General features: G+C 36.1%; 1 protein-coding gene across 3 annotated transcripts in view; it reads right to left on the bottom strand.

Annotated features, from left to right (window-relative positions):
* gpc5a (glypican 5a) overlaps positions 1 to 24,193 on the bottom strand; it is a 236,929-nt gene extending 212,736 nt beyond the window's left edge. The window contains exons 1-2 of one of the 3 annotated variants that reach the window (XM_058789345.1): positions 24,133 to 24,193; positions 14,437 to 14,598 (exon numbers count right to left, since the gene is read on the bottom strand). In XM_058789345.1, the coding sequence (XP_058645328.1) occupies positions 14,437 to 14,598; positions 24,133 to 24,142 (172 nt within the window). In that variant the 5' untranslated portion in view covers positions 24,143 to 24,193. Of the gene's footprint in view, positions 1 to 14,436; positions 14,599 to 19,487; positions 20,214 to 24,132 lie in introns of those variants that run through there. The other 2 variants (XM_058789354.1, XM_058789336.1) reach the window with 2 other exon arrangements.
* Between the last annotated feature and the right edge of the window lie 2,673 nt (positions 24,194 to 26,866).

The raw sequence follows: 26,866 nt of genomic DNA, 5'->3' as shown, positions 1-26,866 counted from the left end.
GTAACTTAAACCTTCAAGAGTTTACATTTTATATAGAGCAGTACAACAAACCAAGAGAGCTGTTATTTTCTCATTTGCAGGAAACCTACAGCTCACATTTCAGACTCGCAACACAAGCTCTTCCTAAATTACTGACACTTCCCATGTTTGCAAGCAATCGGCCACCGAGTTTGTCTCTTTTGTTTGCCTGTGGTGTAATTATGGGGTCATTATGCCAAATGTCTTTGGGGACATAGAGGAAGGGGTTGGATAGTTGCACAAACCATATCCTGCTTTTGAAGATGTTAAAGCCAGACACATTCAGACATAAAACCACAGGAGTAACGCTGTGTTGCTATTTATGCCTGCCGTCCCATTTGGGAGTTTATTTGAGAACGAAATCCTGAAGCAGCCATTCATGAAGAGAAGAAAGAAGTCAAGACAGGGAATTCCTGACAGCTTATTACACATAGGAAACAAAGGAGTCGTGGATGAGATCTCATTACCATCTCAACTGTTTTCTGAGACAGCTATGTTAACATGGCTGACTTTGCAATAGTGTTGTCAAAAATGTTTTGTGTTGTCAAAGATTTTTCGATACTTATCAATACTGAAATATCTAAGAGAGCATTAGACCGCGGTGTAATGAGAACATTTATAAACCTGTTCTTTAACAAAATACACATTTAACAACGTCACCTCATAACGTCAGTCGAGTGTTCTATTTGCGATCTGATGTGGCTTCTTATCATAGAATGAGGCTGAAAATACATGCTTTGTTGATAAGCATTGCATTTTAAATCGAATTTCTTCTTACGAAAACAACAGAGAATGGCTTGAAGAACACAGATAAACCATATATTGCAGCTGTCCTGTGTTTTGTCTTCATGTTTTATCAGTTAAAGCATTTCTTTCTTTTTATTCGGTTACAGCGATAGCTAGATGCTTTGGTCCATATTTGTGATTTCTTGGAACGTCATGAATTCTATGACTTCTGTGAGGCGTATTTGGAGTTTATGTGCAAGGGCGCCCTCTGGCGTCCAGTATGAATTAAATCATACATGTATTTATAGCTCTCCATAATACTCACACAACTCTATTTTGGGTAAAAACTGGAAAAATAATAATTATGTCTAATAGTGCTGTCATACGCTGTAAAAAATGACCGTGATTTTAACAGTAAAAAACTGTGAAAATGCTATAGTAAAAACCTGTTAAATGGTTAACAGTAAGTTCCCCCTAATATATACGGTGAAAAACTGTAATAGACATTTCAGACAATTTTTCTGTGAAATACCATTCTTGGAAGTGAAAAAGAATGTAAAATTTACAGGGAAAAAACGTAAATTGACGTTACCAGAATTCTCTGTGTTGCATTTCAAAGTGGATGTTTTTTTTTTCTTTGAAATAACTATGTTTCTTCTTAGTTTTTTCTGATCAGTTATGTTTATTAGGGTTGCACGTTACATCTAACGTTGTTAAATTAATGTTTATTGCATCTTTCAGTTTAATGAGTCTCACCATGATGGTGTTTAGTGCACTGTGCATCTTCTATATATGTTATTATTTAAAAGCTGCTTGTGATGGTCTTTGGTTCATCATGTGACTTTCTCATCACCACCTGCATTTGGTGGTTATCAGTGCATTACAAAGGTACAAAACAGATTTCAGTACTTCAGTAGGTTGGTATATTAACATTATGAGTTAATGAAATTACGGTATTTAACTGTAAATTTAAGTTAAAACCGTAAACCTAAAATAATGCTACCGTATTTTTTACAGTAGAATGACTTGTACATACACTATATGGACAAACATATTGGGACACCCCCTTCTTTAGAACAGAAAAAGGCACTTCCAAAACTGTGGCAACAAAGATGGAAACATAATTCATGTATTTAAAAATTGTATTTCCAACAGTTTTGGAAGTGTCTAAAATGACTGAAGTCATTGGTGTTTGGTAAAGAGTTTTTGGCTCAAGATCTGCATTTAAAGTCACACCAGAGGTGTTCAGTTTGGATTAGGACTTAGCTTTCTGAAGACCGGTCAAATTCTTCCACACTGACTAAATCAATCATTTCTTTTTGAGCCTTGCCTTATACACAGATGCATTGTCATGTTAGAATAGAAAAGGGTCCTGTCCAAACTGTTGCTTTAAAATTAGAAGCACACAATTCCCTACAATATCATTATATGCTTAAACATTAAGATTTGTACTCATGGAAATTACTAAAGTAGTCAAACCTGTTCATTAGAAGGGGGTGTCAAAATATTTTTGGCAATATAGTGTATGTGTGTGTGCTGTGTATATTTATTATGTATATACAAATACAAACACATGCATATATATTTAAGAAAAATATGTTATGTTTATATATTAAATATATTTATATAATATAAAATATAAGAATATAAATATATCAATGTATATGTAAATACATAGTACATGTATTTACATGTATATATTTATATCCATATAATTTATATTATATTTAATATATAAACATGACATTTTTCTTACATTATATACATGTATGTGTGTGTATTTATACATAAATATACACAGTACACACATATTATGTAAATAAAAACTTTTATTTTGGATGTGATTAATCGTTTGACAGCATTAATGCAATTACATTCGTTTTTCTGGAGTGTAGAATGTAAGTTATTCTTAACACCTCAGCAAGTTTTCAATAATGTAGAAATATATATTGTGTCGTAGTCTCTACATGTTGTAGTCTAGTTATATTTCAATATTTATCTTTCAGTAACAATCTGTATTGAAAATGGTATTGAATATCAATATTTTTTATCAATATCGAATTTAGAAATGTCATTATCGTGAGTGACAACACTACTTTGCAACCGTTTTATTTTTGTAATGGGACATTTCTGAGTGGGCAGTCTGTAAGAGGAAAAATCAAATAAGACATAATTTAGAGACAAATTTCCACAACGTGGACAATAAAGTTACTGAACTGAACATGTCAAAGAATGACTTCTCTCTCAGTGTCTGTGTCAGTTTCTCCCTTTCTCTCTCTCTCTCCCTTTCTCTCAATGGAAAAGAATGCAGTCTTTGCTGAAACCTGTCATTTACTGCGCGGCTGCTGAAAACAGTCTGGACTCTTTCACCCCATCTGTGTCTACAGCCTCTAAATCTATGGAAAAGCTTGCATTTCAACACACTGAAATACCCAGACAGGAAAACACACATACATCTCAGCATGACAGTATCTCTTACAGCATGTCTATCTAACCAAGACCACCACAGCAACCAACTAGAAACACCTTAATAACCCAGATCACACAGGAAATCACATAGCAATGTCCAACAAACTAGTGATGCACCAATCAGGATTTTTCATGGCAGATTCCATATATTTCAAAAGCAAACTGGCCAATACTGATACAGTTGCCGATTTTTTTTTTCTTTAAGCAAATTTATTTGTCGTTTATTCGCACTGTAACAGACAAACGGGCATTAAACAAAATATCTGTAGCCATTTAAAATTTGAATAGCCACTGCATTTTAATCATGATCCAAACATAGATGCTACATACGTGTAAGCATGAGCAGTTTTTTTATTATTATTATTTCAATTAGATTGTATAATTTCAAGATTTAAAGCAAAAACAGAATGCTATGAATTCAGCTTTGTGAATTTCTGCTGCATAAAACAAAAACAGCAGGCAGGCTGCATGAGAATGCAAATTCACTCTCAGACAGCAGGTGGCGCTTATGGAACAGCAGCCATACAGCGATTCCTTGGTTACAGATGTAAACAAAGCAGTGTTGCGCTAATAAACACTGCTTTCATACATTATACAGAGGCTAGATGAAAAGAAAATACCATCAAAAGTTTTCTAAAGTCAGCTTCACTCAGAGATACATTCATATAAACCCTAATTCAATATTTAGGATTTTCTTCCAATATTTTGTGGATCGCGAACTGTGAGCTTGCTCTACCAGTATTTTCTCCTCATTGCCTTTGTCTTCGGCGTCTCTGTTAACATCCATTCGTAATATTTCAACAATTTTTTTCATAAATGATTGCAATGTAGTTTGCGTGCCATTTTGGAATAGAGATCGGCCAAAATAAAACTAAAAACTGTCCGATTGCCAATTGTTGTGCGTTTCTAACATTTTTCCCCCCAAAAGGCCAATGTGTGTCAAAAGCCATGTGCCTTCTCATCTGCGTCTCACACTAGAGGTCTGGTTTGTGGTCAAACAGTGGCAGTAATGAGTGAGCCACACTTAAACAGGGCTATTAGAAGGGGCTCTGAAAAGGGTGCGAGTCAAACACACAAACACAAGAGTGTTATTAGGGGCCCTACGAACACAAGTCCTGACACACTGACATTACTGTGTGAAAACGGTGCTGCTTTCTAGTGGCCAGCTGATTTACTGCTTTGTTGATGGATCAGCGCTGATAAGGAATTATTGGAAACCTGCCAAAATGAATTGAATAAACAAAAGCATTTATTTCCTTGAAGTGTACTATTAATATCCTTAGCTAATATCCTCAGACATGCTGATTTACTTTGCACATAGAAGCTGCTTATGCTCGCTTGAGGGGAAGCTGAAGTACGTTTAGTTTTAAACATTTGAACACTGTCAACTATTCTTTGAAAAAAAAAAATAATAATAATTTTTATATAATTAACGATATCTTGTTCTGGGATTTGCCATGAACATGCTAATGTGCTGTTAATCCTATAAGAATCAATAATCTGTTTCTATCAAAACAACATGACAGTCCAAATAATTAACAAGAAATGTAGTTTTATCTATGTGCATAAGAGTTTACTGAACTTACAATAGGCCTAGTTGCACTAGTTAAAAATGATTTTATATTATGTGTATAAAATTGTACATAAACTATAGCAACCTATTTTATAGTAAAAAATATACATTTAATAATAAAGGTAACTCATTTAATATAAAAAACAATGCACATACACTACAGAAATTAATACTTTTATTCAGAGAGGATGCATTAAATTGATCAAAAGTGACAGTTAATAAATAAAAAATAAAAAAATTACGTACAGACATGCTATTCTTTTGAACTCCCTATTCATCAAAGAATCCTGAAAAAAATCACCATTTCCACAAAAATATTAAGCAGCTGCTTTCAGTTTTCAGTGTTTTCAATCAAAATGTTTCTTGAACAGCAAATTCACATATTAGAACACATTTCTGAAGGATCGTGAGACACTGAAGACTGAAAACTCAGCTTTGCATCACAGGAATAAATTATATTTTACCATATATTCACATAGAAAACAGTTATTTTGAATAGTAATAATATTTCACAACATTACTGTTTTTACTGTATTTTTAATCAAATAAATGCAGCCTTGGTGAGCAGAAGAGACTCAGAAACAGCCGCAAACTTTTGAACGGTATGTATATAAATAGAGTAAATGAGAAAATAACAATGTAATCATAATAGGGCTTATCTTTGACATAATCTGCAGTGATAACTACATGATGGATCGCTTCCTGAGTTACAGTGTGTTCACTTTCCATTTCCATGTAAGTCACGATACACTGTGTTTATAACTATTTATAAAGTATTTCCTTAAAGCATTCAGACCTTCGCAAAATACTATTATATTCATCAGATGCTCTAGCTATTCTCTGCTTTAAAATAATCGCATTAATACTGAAAAAAACCTTTGATTTCAATTGAACTGCACGATGAAAAGAACAATGCCAGACCAAAAAACAGAGCAGACTGGATGCTCTTCCTATCCAGAATATTAATGACAACTTGAGGATTTCAATCTCATGAAAAGAGCTCTTGAACAGATTTCCCAGTTAACAGATTGGAGTGAATCGAATTCAGAGGCTGCCGACAAACAATAAGATGCCCGTACGCATACATCTGCTCATCTCCAGTGTTTATTTACTTGCCAAATATTTGCAGTTTAACACCCTTAAGGGGGCACAGAATGAGCCAATGTCAGGCTTCAATGTTGCAACCAAACCCCGGCTAACTCTGTGCAAAGCACCCCAGACGAGGTAAGTTGGATGGATGGTGAATGGCACTTCAGCAGGGCATGAGGGCCACTCTGCCTGGTGCAGCTCAACCTCTGATTCATGAGTTAAAGAAGACAAAAATGCACCAAAGACCACACAGCAGCGGAAATGGGACAAAAGCATGTCTTTGCCCTCCAACCAGAGTCCTTTACCAGGAAGCCTTCTCAAACAGAGCCATTCTGTTTTCATTATGCTGCCTTTGTTACCCGCTCCAGCGACAGGTTCTGATTAGTGAACGGCTGGGGACGGAGAGGTTGGTCTAGGTCATTTGCCTGAAGTCTACAGTAAATCACAGGCAGGTTCGTGTGAGAGGAATGCAGTGGACTGTGCTCTAAATGCAACGATGCCACTGGAGTCCTGTTGGGAAATCGAGAACATATGCATGGGAAAAGCATATAAAATCAGGGCTAATGAGAATCTAAAAATGGCTTTGTTTGTGCGACATCTGACACCTCAAATGATATGTTTTGTTTATGAAGACTTGAATGCATTTATTAACTACAAGATCATTTTAAAAAGCCATATTTAAAATCATTATTTACACTAGCATTTGTTTTTGTTTTTTCTCAAATATGCATCTTCCACTCACCAAAGCTACATTTATTTGATCAGGAATACAAGAAATTGTTTTTTTTAATATATATTAAGATCTAATTTATTCCTATGCAAAGCCAATCTTTCAGCATCAATTATTGGTACTCGATTCATTAGTAATTATGGTACTCATTAATAATGGTTCTTATTATAAATGTGGAGAAAACTGCTTAATATTTTTGTTAAAGATTTTTTTGCTTAATATTGTGCTTTTTTTTCCTTCAGGATTCTTTGATGGATTTTGATGAATGTGTTATTTTTATTTATTTTTTTTAATATAATTATTATAAATATCTTCACTGTCACTTTTCAACAATTTTATATGTCCTTGCTGAATAAAAGTTTTCATTTCTTTCTTTCTTTCCTTACACTACAGTTTGAATATTTGGTATCATGGTTTTAACAAACATATTAAGTAGCGAGCTTTCAACATTGATCATTTTTAGACTTCAGATTTCTGAAGGATCATGTGACTCAAGATGACTGCTGAAAATTCAGCTTTGCATTACAGAGCTAAATTATGCATTGAGTTATATTCAAATAGAAAATAGATATTTTGAATTGTAACAATATTTCACAATTTTACTGTTTTACTGTAAACATTTTTGATCAAATAAATGCAGAATATGTAAGCATAAGAGACTGGGAGTATAGCAATATAGTAATAGTAAGGTCTTCCAATCAAACACGTCAAATCACTTGTTACTCTAAACGCTGGATAAAGAGATTCCGACCACATCCTCCACTGTCTCCAGGGAATTTCAATCTGTGACATAGATGGTCTAAATTCAGCCCATCACAGCGTACGCTACCACCCACATGGCATTGTATCTTCCTGCTATTGAGAACAATCAGTCAAAAAGTCCTGCTTTCCACACTGAAAATGCTTATGGCCACATAAGCATGGAAAGCACGGAGGGACGTTCGACCCTGCCAAGACGACTTCCTGAATCACAAAAAGGAATTAAGGGACCGCAATGCAAGTTAACCGGGAGACATTCGGAAATACAAGTCATGCATATAACGTGTTTTATGGGCTCAAAGTGGCCGGTGACAGTTGAATAAATTGACAGGCTTTGCATCTTTCATCCTGTTGTCCAAGAACCACAGATGCACAATTTAGAAGGAAAGGCTTTTCTACCTTTTGGTTTAATGTCAAGTTCTTTTCAAGCAGCTGTGTTTAAAACCTACTCAAAACCTGAATTTAAATTAAAAAGTGACATAGATCTGAATTAATCATACTTAAATAGTTTGTAAAGAAAGACAGACAACTAGGTAAATAAGTATATTTAAAAATAAGTAAACAAACAACCTAAATAAATAGATGCATTAATTAATTAGACAATTGCTTGCTCAAACCACTGTCATAATTCATTTAAAAACTTGCTTTTAATTTTTAATTTTAATATTTTTTTTTTAAATTAAATTTCTTGAGAAATCACCAAGAACACTCGTTACAATTGATTTTTTTTTTTTTCAACAAAATAAATTTACCATTTTTTTAACACAAATTAATATATACAAAATTAATAACTGTATGATTTTGGAAATTATAATCATGTGGACGTATAAATTATGAAGGATTTTGAGATATCATCCATGCATGTGGTTTAATAATAAAATCGATAAATGAATGAATGACTGCCAAGTATGGAAGAAAAAATGCCTTGCACCGCTAATTAAACAACTGCAAGCTCTATTTAGTCTTGAGCCAAAAAAGCAACATATGAACAATAAAATTGTGTTGTGGTTAGTTTTTATTGGTGTAGATATTTCTTTAAGTCTCCCGTTTGTGCACAATAGACTATCTTTAAGCAGTGAGTCTGTTTTGTTGTTTGTGCCTGTTAAAGTTTTAATTTTCTTCACTGTCATGGTGAAGCTGATGAATCACGGCCTTGTCTCCATCTGTATCAAATAGAAATGCATAATTGAAGGGCTTGTGTGTAACGAATGGGCACATTAGTCCTTCATTTCATCTCGCTCTCCCCGGTGTGACGTGAACAGTCTGTATGAGCTATTGGTGATTAAATTAGGACTGCAGGTCTGGGGTCAGTGGACTTGCAATTGACCTGTCTTGTCTTTCAGTGCACCTGCCATCATCATTACAGTACACAGATTTCTGCATCTGATAGCTTTGGTTATCGCTGTGAAATATGTAGAGGGAGTTATTAAGCTTTGCATCGGTGCATGACAATTTGTCTTCAGTCCATGATTGGCGGAACTTCATAATCATTGGAGAAATTCTTCTGCAGTGAATGGGTGCCGTCAGAATGAGAGTCCAAACAGCTGATAAAAACATCACAATAATCCACAAGTAATCCACACCACTCCAGTCCATCAGTTAACGTCTTGTGAAGGGAAAAGATGTGTGTTTGTAAGGAACAAATCCATCACTAAGTTGTTTTAACTTTAAACTGCCACAGCGGTCCATAATCCATAAAGCGCTTCCTCCAGATAAAAAGTCCATCTCCTGTTGTCCTCTCACATCAAAATTCATACACATATTTGTTTAGAGCTGTTTTGGACTGTTTTGGCTTGTGAATGGTGCTTGATCTGTGTATATTTCTCTCCTGATTCACTTCAGACGAGATTTATGTAAAGTTCTTGTACAGTCTCAGTTTGTGTATGTGTAGTCAACTAGGTATAGTAGTATTTATAGTATATGTATAGTCAGATGGTTAAACTGTTGTATAGCCCTATTGTGTTTTTTGTTTTTTTCCCCCATATTTGCATTGCTGTATGTGTATCTCATGTCTAACTAGTATGTAGCACCGTGGTCCTGCGAGACACGACATTTCGTTCCACTATATGTCCACACATGTAGCAGAATGACAATAAAGCTCAACTTGAACTTGAACTTGAACTTTTTCACAGGAGGAAGCATTTTTATGGATTATGGACTCGTATTTTAGCTTGAAGCAAAAACATCTTGATGAATGTGTTTCTTACAAACACACAGCTTTTCTCTTCACAAGATGTTAATTGATGGACTGGACTGGTGTGGATTATTGTGATGTTTTTATCAGCTATTTAGACTCTCATTCTGACGGCACCCATTCACTGCATTGGTGAGCAAGTGATGGAATGGGTCATTATTTTGGGTGAACTATTTCTTAAGAAGTTGCCATGCAATCTTTTGCTTCCTAGGATGGAAAATTCTGTAATAAAAAGCTCTCATTTGTAACATCATTCCACTGTAGTAAGGGAAAAGGACTATTTCACAATTCAGCAGAACGCTAGACTAGAAAAGCACAAAACATCAAGATTTTTGCAGTAACTCTGGCAGAAAATGTTCATAACTCCCAAAATAATGATTCACCCACTTTTTAAGTGATTCACTGTGAATCGAACTGAATAAGCCAGAGGCCTCTGCACAAATTCTGCTCATGTTCCTCCTCAACTTTAAAAAGTATGCCTACTCAAATACTTTCAACAAGTGACTTCCAGGTATTTTGCTCACTCAACAGTGCAATTTTGCTTTCACTAGTGAGGCGCTCTTAAGAAAACATCATGCCCTCTTATCCCAGCCTCCGTCTCTGAACAGATTGCCGTTTTCAGCATCACCTGCTTGAGCATTTCACGATATCAGCTCTCCACTGAAGCAGAGCTCACTTTGATGTCATTTGGCAATGTTGGGGAAGCAAAAAAAATAAATAAGGAGAAAATAAAAGGTGGAATAAGTTTGGCCGAAGGCCTTTTCAACAAGCAACCTTCAGTCGACTGAGAGGCCGCGACTCCAGCTCCACAGGGGCGTGTTTGTCTTTAACCTGGGGCCGTAAAGGGTCTTTGCGTCAAATGTGCAAATATGCTGCTGCCCACTGAGAGAGACGCCGGTCAACTCTCTTTCTTTCGCTCTGAGAGAGGCTTGCCATCATGCCATGGCAACCACAACTATTAATCTTACTGGCTAGGAATAAACCACCGACCAAAGATCTGCAACCAGAAATTCAAAAGGCAACAAACAAAGTACAAGAAATCACCATCAATATAATTTAAAAAAAAAATAATAATCTAATAATATTTTATAATAAAAACTAAAAAATAATATGTGAATATATACATGAAATTGAACTTCAGAGTTACAATGTTTTTATATATTTATAAAAAATGTATAAAATTACATAAATTCTTTAGATTATAAAATTAAAATTAATTGAATCTAAATATCTAAACATTGAAAAAAGTGCATATTTAGAATACATTTAGATTTTATATATATTATATACTGTATATAATTTCTAAGTATTACATATCTACATTTTTATAATATAATAAGCACATTTCATATCGCCATGCAAATATATATTAAAAACAACTGCATTTCATGTCAACATGCAAATATATATATATATATATATATATATATATATATATATATATATATATATATATATATATATCTAGCACACAAGCAGGGACCAACAGTGCACCTTTAGGAAATTTTATACAGCTACAGTAACAATTGTGCAAACATACGGTCCTCGCTATACACACATGACTGCATGATTTACAATGGGGAAGTAGAACAGTCTAAAATGCAAACAAGTCTTGTAGGCAAGCAGACCATCACCTTGTGGTCGAATTCTCACAGTATACAGTGGCTGAAAAGCAATTTCTAGCAGTCTAATCTTCCCAACATCTACACTGAACACATCTCCAACTGAAACTGAAGTTTAATAAGGAAAAGGTGCAGATTTGTATCAAAGACAAAACCATTCACGTTCCTCAAAAACAAACCACATTATAATTTGGGTTCCATCTAACCTTATATAAATGGTAGCAAACCCACATTTCACTTGACCACCGAAATCAAAGCAAGTAAAACAAGATGTTGCAGTAATTTCTCCAAACGCCCCAAATGACAGAAACCGCATGCATTGTTTAAAGACAGTAAAACACATGGGAAAACTGACAGGATGGGAAGGATTGGGAAGCTTGACTTTTAGATGGACTGATTTATCGGCAGATAGCTGACAGCCGATCATTATTTTTTATTGAGAACCGATACAATTGTCAATATTATAAATACAGTATATACTGACCTACAAAAGGCAAATGCATGAAATACAGTAGTGTTGAGCGATATGGTCATTTTTCATATCCTCATATCGTCAGCCTGTGAGATCGCTGATACATGATATTATCGTGCATGGGTGGGTGGCGGCAAGAGAGAGACTCTCGGTACTTATCATACGCTATTTCAATACTATTTGGTGATTTTTAACCGCGCGTGCGTGAGAGAGAGAGAGCCTGGAAGCACCAATAACCTAAATAATATACTTTCAAACATACTTTAAATATTCATATTTAAAACAGCTAGTTCATATATTCGTATACAGCAGTCATACATCACCATTAGGACCGCGAGTCCTACTGTGACAAGTTTGCCGCATCGGCACGGAAGTTATCAGTCTAAAAAACAAAAGTAGATGTCACACCAGATACTGACTGGTTTATATATATATATATAACACTGAATAAAATTCAGTTCAATGTTTTTGCCCCCATTTTTCATGAGCTGAACTCAAAGATCTGAGACTTTTTCTTATATATATATATATATATATATATACACACATACACACACACACACACACACACACACACACACACACTATAATAATGATATAATAAAATACAACACTCTTATTGAAAAAAAAAAAATATATATACATAGAATTTTTAATGTTCATATTTGTCTATTTGAAAAATTTGTCTACTTGCATTATTATCCCCATCAAACCAATGCTCAAAATTTAATATTTATCAGTATGAATATGGTTAATAATATATTGTGCATCCCTGTTTCTCACAGTATGTGTACAGCTGTGTTTCACTGCTTGTTTTCATATCTGTTCAGTAGAGCGTTGAGTATCGTAGGCAAAAGGTAATAGCTAGTTAGACAGCAGGAGGCTGAGACTGGGCCCTGTAATATGGGGCTAATCTCATAAAATGAGTCTTGTGATTAGACACCATCAGAGCTCTCCCTGAGTCTACGCCCAACAAAATGTGCAAAATGTTTATAAGTACTATGGTAACTGCCACCTGAATATCATTTTTCCAAATGATGTGATATAACAGGTCTCGAATTGAGATAAAAAGGGCCCTAAACCACAAAAGAAATAACGCGAGAGGTTTGGTTTAATGATACAGTCTCGATTGTGGGGAAACTCTCACACTAATGTTGTCTACCAATGTAGGCAGTAAACAGAAGCTTGTCTGCACCTGCATAGAACTGTCAGTCACAACTCAGAAATGCAAGTGCAAAGCAAAGGAGAGGCAAAACAACAGGATCATTTTTACCATTGTGAAGCCGTGCTGTTTACTGAAACTGAACACTTATCTTACAGCAGATATGAAAACAAGAGATGAAACCAACAGCTGTACACATTCTATGAGAGCAAGGGATGCACATACTGATATCGGCAAATATTCAATCTTCAGCTTTGGTCACATTGGGCTAATATTGGCAGTAGACAATAATATTTTTATTTCTGATTTAAATGGCACATAAATGTGGTAGTCGTAGTATAATATTACATATTATATAGTGTGTGCATTTTTTAGATTGTGTAGCCTATATTATATATATACACACACACACACACACACACACACACACACATAGATTTTCTATATATTCATATACAATATTACAGTATTAATTTATACTATATAAAAATTGTAATATACACATACATACATTTTGCAAGTTAAAAATTTATTTTTCATCATTTATAAAAATGTTATATAAAAATTCTACAGTTTAATTTAGAAAAGGCTGTCCTACAAAGGGACGGAAAAAAAAACTGGGTTATGATCGAATCCCTTTTGATATTTTCAGACTTCTACTCAGTGTGTGAAAATTGTTAATATCAGATCAATCAAACTACAGTCAAAAGCTTTTTCTCTGCTCCAATGTTGCCATTTTTAATGCATTTGCTTTTTGAAGGTCAGTATAGATTTATAATATTGACTATTTTCTTTTTAAAAAATAATGACTGACAGTATCAGCAGACAGCGTGTATAAAAAGACACATAAAGAAGCATCACCTCACTCACTTTCAAAGTCAGCATAAAAAGTGACACTTTACTTTTAATGTAATGGAGACTCTTAATCTTCACTCTTCTGGCACATTTGCAGCAATCCAAGATCTCAGCACACTCACAGTGAACCGGCCCATCGTGAGCTGCTACACACTGACTAGCCACCTTTGTGAAACCTGAAACTGAGCCTCTGCTGAGAATCCGCGGTGGCGACAGAGAGGTTTTTGTCAGGAGCGGTGCATCTTCTTGCATCAGCACTTATGGGAGATTACAGGTTATCCAGGTTTGTCATTTGGTTCAGATGAAGGATACCCTCCTCCTCAAAGGTGCGTAGGCTCCTATGACCTCATATTATGAAGCTGTGAAGGGTTTCATTAAGGCCTCAAAACAAGCATCTTGGTGTACAGCTCATCAAGGAAGCCATTAATTCACAAACCTTAAATGAACACTGGTCGACCTGAAATGTACTGAAAAGACAGCCCTTGGAAAGCCACCAGAGAACAAATCACATATTGTGGGTCTCAGGGAAAAGTATACACTCACAATGCTTTACTGTATCATGTAAAATGTCTGGAAACAAACTGACATCATACCAAACAAGAGCACCACAAACTGCTAAAGGTTTTAGATAAACTGTTGATTTTTCAAACTTCTGATGAGCTTTAAAACGGAGTAGAAACACATTTTGTGGTAAGAGAACTGAGGAATCATCTGCTAAGCATTGCAGACAATAAACCAGTGCTAGTATCCAAAACCAAAGAACTAACCTTGAAAAGCAGCCACGTTGCGTGAGATGAGGAACTTCAGACTAGAGCTGGTTATCTGGAGGAGGTTCTGGATGTCCCGCCGCGCCGCCACCTGGTAACGCTCCTCCATCTTCTTGGTGCAGCACGTTAGATTCTTTGACAAACAAACCTGGAGGTCTGAACCTGTTGAGATGAAGGTTGGAATTGTTAATAAAGGTGGATATGTACTTCTGCATCTAGGAAAAAGTGATACATTTTCTGTCAAAAGTGACAGTTTTCTTCACCTGAACAATTACATAAAAAAAGATACATAATACATTAATGTATTATTAATTAATTAATTAATTAATTAAATGTTCTCACCAACTTAATTATATAAAAGATACATAATATATTATTATTATTCATTAATCATGTTCTCACATGATTCATTAATCATGTATCACCTAACTTATTTTTAATAATTATTTTCTAAATAATTATATAAAATACAACGATATAAAATATATCTGAATAATAATAATAATAAATTATTATTATTATTATTATTATTATTAAGTAGATAAAATAAAATAAAATAAAATAAAATAAAATAAAATAAAATAAAATAAAATAAAATAAAATAAAATAAAATAAAATAAAATAAAATAAAATAAAATACATTAATTAGTTTTTTAAATGTACTAAACGATATTAAAACACAAAATGTTCTCACCGGACTCCTGCATCTAGGAAAAAGTTCAAAGTTAAAGTTTCTAAATAATTATTTAAAATACAAAAATATAAAGATACATACATATTATTATTATTATTATTAATCTTCATCTAAAAATGATATAAAATAAAATTAAAAATACATTAATTAGTCTATTATCATTTTATTAATTATGTATATTATGCCACCCTGACACAACATAGCAACTTTCCTGGCAATCGGTAAAAACAGCATTGTGGCAGAGGTTTTGCAGGGAAAAACACAGCTTATTTAAAAAATAATAATAATAATAAAATATCTTTACATGTACAAATCCACTTATGTTAAAGACCATTATCAGATTCATACCACCACCGGCTGGTCATGAAACTCCACGTTTGTGCAAGCCGCAGCAGGCTGGTAGGGTGGAGGAGATAAAAGGGCTGATATCTCTAGACATCAAAATTCTTATCCCACTGAGATCCAACAAAAACTTTCCATCACTACAAAATTTTTATTTTTTTTCCCAAAAAGGTCAGTGCAAATGACAGCACCTAGGGGGGCTATAGCTCTAGGAGAACAGCACGGGACGTGCCGGGACGAGCCAAGTGTTACTAAAGACACTATCACCACACCGCGACGCAATGTTTTGAGTTCCTGAGCAAGATGCAAAGGAGATGGCTTGAGGAAAGGAATTCATCTCTGTCTCGCTAGAAAGAAATGAAAGCGCCCCAGGAAGTGTTTATTTCTCACTCACAACCCGTTAGACGTTTCAGTGTAATCACCTGAGAGAATAAATGCACCCAACTGTGAACTTTCCACCCTCCCTTTTGCCCCTGTTTCACATGATTCAACAGGCTGTGAGACTTGGGAATTGTTAAAGACGACTGAAGAAGGGACTCCTTGTAGATCATCCCACAGATACAGGACCTACTTGACACATTACTGCTTCTATGTTTTGTAACATTGTCAAAGTAAAATGCCCATGAGTAGCATTCAGTTTTATCCAAAACAGCTGAACTTAAATCTGAATTATTTATTTTTTTACATTGGTTGATGTACGTATTCTGGCAGTGCATAAATGAAATGTACAGCAAGTGGCTAATAATGTACGACCTACAGTAAACCTAACCAATAGTGTTAAACCAAATGCAAAATAAAAATGCATTTGCTGAAGCAGCCATGGCATTTCAGCTGGCTTCAACAAGTCTTTAAACTCTTTCATTGTGACTCGTGTTTCACAGGACTCGGACCTGAGCAGTTTTGCTGCACCAGGTGCACTACCAAGCAAGTTTACTACATCAGAAAAGCCACACATATGGAGCTGGTTATGTGATTCAAATGTCAAAATGCATTAGTTTACAAATATGTGTGTTTTGCGTTCATAACATAGTATTATGCAAGAAACTGCATGAGAATGTGTCTTCACATTGACAGATTGATTAATAGTCATAATTTGTGTAAAAATTAAAGTTATTGGCGTTTTACTGCCTCTAGTGCTGATTTCAGCTTGAAACTGCAGTGAATTATATGTATGTACAGCTACTTTTTTGGACTTTTTCCAATGAACCTATATCTCCCACGACATGCCAATGCTCAAATAAGAGAGAAAATACTGCAAAGTTCATGCTTCTTTGAAGCCTCATACACCCCCAGCACTTTCTTACTTGAAGGCATTATGTAGGAATTACCACAAAACCCCAAGATCAATCAAATCAAAACAAATGCAATGTGAGGCTTGGGTTTTTATTTTGCTAGTAGCGACATGCTGTTTCAGGGGTCTGAGCAAAGCAATGAAAAGTGAGATTTGGAAAAGGACATTGCATTTTACAAGCTTCTCTGACAAGAAAAATGTCTGGCACGCATGCCAATGCTAGATTAATGCAAACTTACAGAAATAAACACCTTTGAGGAGCCGTTTAAATGTCAACATGACTATTTTTAAGTATTTTATTTACCCACCCACCAACTATGGTGGTCAGTTTATTATTTGATGTTTTAGGACCTAAGCTCTCACATGGGTCATGTGGCGTGGGATATAATTTGCCTCAAAATCACTGGACATCAAACAGTTTGCTTTGCTCCTAACATCCAAGATTGGAAGCAGAGAGAAGAAAATCACAGCAGCATTGCGAAAAAGGCAACAAAAGTATGTCCTTCAAGATGTTTTACCTTCCGTCACAATGTCTTTTTTGCTCCACAACATTTTAATGATGCCAAAATAGTCAGGAAAGCTTTGAACATACTGCTTTATACAATAAAACTTGAAAGAAAAAGAGGTGCGATGGGAATGACAGCGAAACAAAAGAAGCAGAATGCAAGTCTATCTCAAGACGTGTTGATAGAGTCAAACAAAAACGAATTAATGCATATCTTCAACAAGGTCAAACTTGGTCTGTAATCATTTACATTACGGTCTCTGCACATTTATCATAAGCTTAAAAGAGAAAGCATGAAACCATGCACCTGTTTTTGCAGATGTATATGAAAAGCTCAACACATAAGCCTAACAAATTTGGGAAAAATTATATCGACTAAACTCAAATCGAAAGCTTATATCGAAAGCTAACCTAAATCCACGTTAATTGCTTGCTATTTTCCAAAAAGATCATTAGCAAAAACCAAACAAAAGAGGACAGCAGAAAATGTGATTAAAAAAAACTAGAGTAATTGAACTCTTTTTAAGAAAATGACACTTGACCTTGTTGCCCTTGACAAGACACCAACTTTAGGAGAGGCTGTTAAACGTACAGTACAGAATACAGTGTGATTTGATTCAGAGTCAATTGCTATAATTAAAGTTAATTACCTGATCTGTATTTAAAAAATGTTTCATAAAACTAAATCACAAAGCTGTACATTTTAACAGCTCCCAGTCCCAACCAAAATCTCTGGAGTTCAGGATGAGCAATGCATATAAACACCTTACATTACTTTTTAATTATTATTATAATTTTTTTTTTAGTTGCACAAGACTTTCCCAGCAAACCACACAACCCCTACTGTAGCTCTAAATTCCTGTAAAACTCAAAAACGGACCTCTTCCAAGCAGCACTTTGAAATGAGCTCCATTTGACGACCTCTGTGGGAAACCGTGTACAAGCTGTTCTTCTCAAGCCACTTAGCATCCATTAACGCAGAAAAGTTTGTCAAACTGGTTAGAGGTTGCCTTTCCCTTCTGATAGAAGCAGCTAGAGACCATCAATAACCATTATTTGAGAGGCCACAAAACTAGTTTCAGATCACAAGAGCAAGAGCAAAATGGGAAGATTATCCAAACAACCTGACAAAGACCATTTCAGAGGCTCAGAGGTCACAAACCAAACAGTCCTCAGAGATATACATGACAGCTGTTTAAACCAAACAGAGCATCTTCTCGTGACTAATTACAGCTGTATTTTGCAGTCACCAGTTAGTTTCTGACCTTTGATTTGAGAAAACAGCAAACTAATTTGAAATCTCAGCTTGAGGCTGAATAACAAGTAAACCACTTTGAACTGCAGGGTTTGAGGAGAGGGTTATGTTCAGTCTCGACCCAAATTCATCTTTTTGTAAACCGATTTGTTTTTGCTAGATGATGTTGGAGCGCGTGTGAACACCAACAGCAAAAGATTAGGCTACATAAAAACAGTTCCAAGGGACCCTTTATCTCAATTTCCTGTCAGGATAAGTCGTGTACAAATCCTATAAACTTAAAAAGCACCGACAACGCACAATCTTCCAGCCAACTTCAGATGTTCCACTTCCTAATTCTTTTAGTAGCCTAAATGTGTTTTTCTTGAAAGTAAACTGAGAACCTTTGGTCAGAAGTCTTTCGAGTGAAGCGAAAAAACTTTAAGCTTTCAACTGCTGAATGAGACACCATTCATTACCGGAGTTTATTTGAAAAGTAATGCCCGTCAGTCCAAACAGACAGTCTTTGAGTCGACGATTATTACCTCAAACTTCTAAAGCCAGTAAACGCGCCCTACGGCTAGACTAAAGCGTCTTGAAAGCGTCATTTGAAGTTCAAGCGATGAAATATTTGGGGCGAATTTCGCGCAGTTAATAAAACTATTCCAATCCTTTACATGTTCGATGCGTGGAAACATGTTAAAGGTTTCCTAAAGGAGGTGACAACAGGTTTGTTTATTACATTACGCGCTTAGAATGATTTAAGATTCTAAATGAATGTCTAAAACTCCAAATTGCGTTCTAAATCTTTAGGCTACTATAAAAAAAACTGACATCTGTTAGATCGTTTGGAAATTTTGCATTTTAAATGACCGTCTTAACAGCTGTTGTGGGAAAAGGAACAAAAATGAATAACTGTGGCACAAAATCAGAATGTCTTGGAGATACAGCTCATCGTTGTCATATCGAAATTAATAGATCTTACCTGCTCTCGGTGTTTCGGGTATTGATTTTACAGGTCCGATTTCCTTCCACTGAAAAACTTTACGCACTTCATTGCAGTTGATTAAAGTCCCCCGACACGGATCGATAAAAACCGCAAAAAATGCATAAACCAAAACTCCACGCATGCCCATTTCCAGAAGCGTTTATCCTTTCGAGTAATAAAAATAAAAAAACTAGAAAAGCGGCGGTGTTGTACAGGCTAAGTCTCAGAAAACTTGAAAACAGCAGCGAGTTTAGGTGAAGAAAAAAAATATTCAAGAGATTGTGCGTGTCACACTCACGCGCCTGGGGAGGGTTTCGCGCAGGACCTTCAAAAAGAGCGCAGTGAGTGTGTTGGTGAAAGACGGAGCTGTCAAGAGAGAATGGGCGGAATCGTTAGAGTAGTTAGACTGCAAAGAGAAGAGCCCCTAATACTACTAGTATTAGCCCCAACTAGTATGCTTTGAGGAGCGTAGCCTATAGTGTCGCAACATTTTACGAATTATGGGCGCGTTTTGAACCCTATAGGCTAAGACAAAACTCTAATTTTTAAAGTTCATATTTTTTTACAAGTCAGGCACTTATTCCTTTACGATAAATCTTATTAGTCAGCATGAGCTAAATGTATACGCGCGCAAACAGAAATCGCTGTTGCGTGATACGGTAACCATAGCAACAGCTGCTAGATTGGAGTTACTGTAATAGTTATATATTACATAAACATCCGTTACTGCGCTAGGAGCGTCCAAAAAAAGTTAAATAAATACTGATTTAATTTTGAGTTGATCCCCTGCACCGTGCCCCAAAAGTTTGTCTATATTGCCTTACATGTAAAAATAAACGTTTCACATGGGTAAAGCTAGTGAATGTTGAGGGCTGTTATTGGACAAAAGCTTAATCAAAACGCGTAATGCAAACCACAGACTGGAAATAGAACATTACTAAGAGACAGAGAGAAAAAAAAAAAAAAAAACTTTCTCCAGGGAAGTGAGAGCACATGGAGTCTCTCAAACAGGTTGCAATAGAGTCATCTACTGGACAAATAATGAAACTACGGGTATTGACAACACTTGAGTTTGAGAGCCTAAATGGATTGATTTTGACATAGTATAGTAATAACAAAACCGGAAACCCAACATTTGGACAGACACTCGTTCGTACTTCCTAAATTACTTTAAACATAAGAATTTCACCAGGAGAGAACGTCTCGTTCGAGAACGGGACCCATTGTAAATAATCAGTTTATTCCATTTTGATTAGTAGCTATACTAATGCAGAGAGCATTATAAAGCATACAGACAACACTCCTGAGAAACTGATCAGACAGACTGAAAGGCTTCGAACACTCACAGATCTGCTGCACTTCCCCTATGGATAAACCACAAATGCATTTTAAACTCAAACAATGACAGAATTTGTTCTCTTGAAAATGAACAAGCTGCTCATCTTTACAGTAGGCTACACAAAACCTCACTACATACCAGTGCACAGTATCTGGACACCATGGTAATGTGCCATTAGAAAGAACTTCAGATGGAAATGCACAATAGAATAATTGTTACTTTGAATTTAGAGTGTTTCTCTCATCCCACAAGACATATGGACAAAAGGTATCATACTTGTATATAATAAAGAGAGAAGGAGAGTTTAAGACCACCCCTCTGCATTAAGCATGTTCACTAAGAGGGATACTAGATAACTTGGCTCACTCTGCATTTTTATAATTGGATTTAACAGAGCAAATGAACAGCTGACAGACAGCATTGAATTTTAATCTGTTCACGTTGGTACAGTTAAAGCCAAGAAATATGGTACAAAATGGACAGTCACCATTTCAGAAAAAGTCTAATTTCTTGAACAGGTCACTGCTACACAACTAACCCATCACATTAAGCATTGTGGTCACCAACCCAAGTGTGTCATGCTGTAAGAGTGACAAAAGTTAAAGAACATTATAGAATTGACACACAGTAAGACAATGCACCTCTTAATCTTTTATTGAAAACCTTTGCATTTAAAAATTACACCACTTGATGACAATAAAAAACAAATTTTACAGATTTAATTTTAATTAATAAAAAAAAAAAAAAAAAGGAAAAATACACAAATGCAATAATGACAGCCTAGAATGGGGAACTTCCAAAAACAAAACAAAAACCCTACTTGTTGGGTACAATCTCCACAATCCTCTACAGGCCGGGACAAGTGCAATACCTTCCAAACACACAGCATTGCTACCAATCCCAACCTGTGCAGAAAGGGACCAAACGGCTCCAGAAGAGGTTCTCGGACGCGAGCTGCCACTGTCAGTTTTGCATGGATTTGCACAGCGCACAGTCTTAAAAGCTGAATGCAAACCAGCAAAACTGACCGGGGTCCAGCAAGGTTACAGAGTGGTACGGAGACCTGAGGAGTGATCGCAAGAGTCTTCAGATCCAAGATGCATTAAGCTAGAAGTACTTCAAGTGCTCACACTGCAGTAGATGACAGAAATACTACCTGCACTATAAGCACTTTAGCACTGCTGAAACTCTAACACAATGGCAACACTGGCAGGTTTATTTAAAAGAAAAGAGAGAAAAATATATATATATAAAGTTGAGCCACCGCTTTTCAGATTTCAAATCAAAATCTGGGAAACGTGGAGAAGCAGCAGGCCACCATCAGTTTTGCATAGATTTGCACAACTCCAGTTTTCTTGTAATGCAACTATGCAAAACTAGCAGAGAACTGCACCAAAAAAAAGAAAAACACTTAATTCACATATATATGGGTGAAAGTCACAGTCCCTCGTGCCAGAAGGAGCACTTAGGGCAGTAGGTGCTAGTCTACTTCACTATCTGCACTAGATGCACCTTAGCACAAAGCTGTTAGGGATGGTGTCTTGGTGAAGGATGCTTTAGGCGGAGGGAAAAGGCAATGGTCAAGTGTATTGCTAGAAGTGCCTCCACTGCAGTAGATATTCCATAATACTACCTGCACTGTAAGCACTTTGACAATACATTGACATACATCCACGCCATCAAGAATGGACGGATGCCTCCAAAGAACTTGCGGGCAAATACTCCCATCTTTCTTGAGGTTTCTGAGAGGGGGAAGGGGAGAAATATTTGAGTTAGTTCATGATTATAATTCAAATGCAAAAGAGAAAGTGTAAATGGGATTGACTTTCTATAATACAAAAGCGAGGGCCTCATGGCAAAGCACATGTCACTGCGGTACTACTCATACCCAACTTTGACGGTGTATCGCCCTTTAAAAAAAAAGCTAACTCCACCAAACCATCATTACCTACTTCGCTCCCTCCGTTTTGAAGGTGCATTTCACTATCAATTTCCAAGTTATGAGAACTAGAGTTGAGCGAGTGAATGAATTGCGCAGCCTGCGGACCGCGCCGTCGGTCCTGTGTGGCGCACGCGCAGTGAGGCTCTCCCCATTCACCCCTCCCCCAAACCCGAAACAATCTGCACTAACATGGCGCCGTTGAGTTCACGAACCGGATCATACTTCGCTCAAAAACCACTGTATTAGACAACAACTAATAAGTTCAATGTGTCAAACAGGTAGAAACAAGAAAACGGGGCAGGGGAATAAAGTGGCGCGTTGTTGCTTTCGCGTTCGGCCGATGTTGAGGGCAGCGTTAGCCGCTAATGCTAAGCTAACTAGCTAGGAGTGTGGCTTAAACATGCACTTGAAAATATAAAAGCAACGAAATGTCTGAACGTCAACAAATAAGACGCTCGTTGTATTTACACGAAGCGTTTCCTGAGCGAAACTAGCCGGTTAACAGTTGAACTTCAACGGCTAGTGCGGGCTAGCTCCATCCATTCCCCATTAAAAACAACTCTTGGTAAAAACCAACGAGCTCGTTGTGTGGCTAGTCAACTTTAATAATTTTAACAACATTCCACACGCATCCTCGAGAACCTAAAGCTGAAAATGATAGCAAAAAGATGGGATGTTTTTGTCCAGCGCGCCGTTGCTAAGCTAGCTTGTGCGCGGCCTACACGTCCCCCCATGTGCTACTGCTTTGTTCTGGAGGCACTTTAACTCACACGCTCAACAGAACGAGAAAACATCACTCTCAAAGTCTAAAAACAACTTAATTCGCATCCGACTACGCGAACGCGTGTTTACGAGGCGAATTAAGGCGCCTTGCGCAGGCGTGCGGTGAAATAAAATAGTTGGTAGTTGCATTGCAGCAAGCATGCTTTTCAAATCTCCCACATTCTCCCCAACTATGGAGGTGGAGAGGACTACCATGCGCCACTTACTACATTGTTTGTATCACCATCGTTGTCGCTTGCTATAGCGGAGTTACGAAATCCTGCGCGGAAATCATCTCCTATGTGTTTAAGCGGGAAATCGCGATTGAGTTTGTGAGACTAGAAGCCAGAAAAAATTAACAACAGGTTCCTAGTCAATAACGCACAGTAAGACACTCACCAGTGAAATCCACCATCTTCACTCACTTGCCGTTTACTGCCACTGCTCTGGACAAATCTGCGAAACTGGTGCGTAAACTTAAAAGTAGACCGCGATCGAACGAAACGCACGCGGCGCGCATCCAAAGCGAAGTGAAACTTCTCCTAAAAAGACTTTCTTAATCATAGTAAAATTGCAAAAGTGGCGCGAACGCGACCTGCCTTGAACCATGTGGGTGAATGAAGGGCGGCTCCCGTTGAACGTAAATATCTACAACCCCCAACTCCTTCATTAGCATAAATAAACTACTTCCGATCTTTAGCCCTCCAACCAATCGAAAAAGAAACGGGCGAACAGACACGGACGCTTAGATGTCCTTATTAGTCATGCAATAAATATAATAATAATAAGTCGAACCTGAAAAGCGAAAAAGTGACGCTGCAGTTGCAGTTCAGCTTAAATGTTTCAATTTATAATAATAAAAATAATACAAAAAGTGCAAAAAAGTTTTTTGAGTAACACATACAGACTATATGTTATTAGAAATATATTATTGGTGTAGAAACAACAAAGAAGTGTTATAAATTGAATTAAATGTGAAATTTTGAAGTAGAAAGACTGAAATAATATGTTCTAGTAAAATATAGCTACTGCAATAATTATGTATAGCCTACAATTGTTTTGTTTTTTTATGAAAATTATTTTTACAGTGCGCAATGCATTGGAGTATGGCTATTTGTAAATGCACAATTTTCAAAGAGTGAGGCAATTGGTTTCCATTGTCCTCATTTGTAAGTCGCTTTGGATAAAAGCGTCTGCTAAATAACAAAATGCAAATGTAAAAAGTTGTAATGCTTTTTATATGTTTTTAATAATTAACAGGCTATACACTTTTTTTAAGTGAATCAGGAAAAGATAATGCATTGTTCCTCTTCTTTTTATACCCCTTTATTTTCAGTTGTTGACAAAATACATTCATAGCATAACATTAGAAACCATTGCCTTAAAATAGATGAGCATCTGTGAAGAAATTGTTATAAAATGTACAATTTGCATATACACAGAATGTATTCGGTATATGTTTACAATCCTACATTATAGATACTTTTTGTACCACCATAAAGATGGAAAGGTTTGCAATGACATATGCGAAGAGGTAAAGAATAAGCAAACTACACGATGTGCGTGATCTATGCTGTATTGTTTAAACATGTTAGGTGGAATTCCTTTTGATGAAGCAGAAAATGCGCATGTTTTCCTCTTTGTTCCTCAGAAAGTGTTCAGACGACCAGAGTTGGAGCGAGCTACGGGCAGGTCTTGTGCTTGATCGCTGGCTTGTAACCTTCCCAACCCCCATTCCAATTCAGGACTTTGAGAATGGGCTCTTTTGCTCAATGGGGGCAGATTTCAGGCCTCACATGGACGTGGGGGTCACATTCGGCTTAAGGCTGCCTCTTGGTCAACACCCCGTTCCCCTGTGTCTCCGGACAAAGGATGCAATTCCATTTCGGAGGGAGGGAAGGAGGGAGGATATGATGAAGCTCAGAGACCTGGAGAAAAGAGAAGAAAAAAAATAGTTCTACAGAACGGGGGGGGGGGGGATACAAGTAGAGGGAGAATTGAAAATAATTTCAACCATTTTGCATCTAAGAGAAAGAAAAAGGAGGATGAAGAAGGAAGTTGATTCTGAAGAATGGCGGACAAGCAGGAAGTGGAACCATCCTGTTTCTTTGCTTTTTTTTTTCTATTTGCCTTTTCTCTCTCACTGTACCTTCTTCCTTATCTCTCTCTCTCTCTCTCTTTCCCTCTCTGTGTCTCTTCCTCTCTTAAAATGGCAGCAGACTCCTCCCACTTTAGGGGGCCAGGCGAAATTTTTTGTTTGTCTTGAAAAAGCAGGGCCAGGAATTGTCACTGTTGGTGACCCGAGGTCAAGCAGACTCGCTTCTCTCTTACCACAGTCCATTCACACAGGAACACCCTGAAGAAATTCAATCAACTTTTTTAATTTTTTATTTTTTTATAAAAAAAATGGGTATATAAACTGTAAACGGTTGTTGTAAGGTTTATTTAAATTTTATTGATAGGCACATTTTTGGCAGTGCAACTCCAAAGATAAAGGATTATATTTATTGAAATTGTACTGAATTTTATTAAAACTAAGTGAACATCAGTAACAATAAAATGTATTATTGTATCATATATTTATTGATTTTAAACACATTACTCTGGAAAAAAAAAATAGTGTAGGATTTACTTTGAAATAGTTGTAATTTAGAAATTGCTAGTAAAGAAACAGCAAGTAATTAAATGTGATTTTTTTTTTTAAGAAGAAAGAAATTGTAAACTCAAAAGAATCTGTTAAAAATAGGGCATAATGCACTGTGTTATTTTGAAGGAATTTTCTGTATTTATTTTTGCAGGTGTTTTACCTGTATTTTTATTTTTGCATTGCATTGTGTTGTGTTTTAGAATAACGGAAATGTCCAGTAATTTAATGGCTAAAGAGCTACCACTACATTTGATGTTATTTTATGAAAATAATTATTACGGTGTGTTTTCTTTTAAAATGTACTCCAGTAATCTTTGTTAAATCATTTTTGTGTTGGAACTAATTCATTTAGCATCAGAAGTGAAGTTGCTTTTCATAAAACATAAAAATATTCAAGTCAGCAGGAGAATCACTGAACTGAAAATAAAAAAACAAAACTGGATTCTTCCAGATGTACATGGAAAAAAATGATGGAGCATTTCATTGGTCTTATAAAGTCTCTGCCAAACCACTTCAAATGCATTTTGCGAGTATAGTTGCAGAAACATGGCAGCGATGTTTCCTCTGTCAGTGTTCACAAAATATAATTCTTTTATTTATGTTTATATTTTATTGAGTCAATACGCAACATTTTGCAATTGTTTCAATTACTGGTGCTACTTTTTTAATGATATTTCAGTCTTTTT

Source organism: Onychostoma macrolepis, chromosome 01 (assembly GCF_012432095.1).
Source record: "Onychostoma macrolepis isolate SWU-2019 chromosome 01, ASM1243209v1, whole genome shotgun sequence".
NCBI classification, from domain to species: domain Eukaryota; kingdom Metazoa; phylum Chordata; class Actinopteri; order Cypriniformes; family Cyprinidae; genus Onychostoma; species Onychostoma macrolepis.
This window is presented reverse-complemented; position numbering and strand designations above follow the sequence as displayed.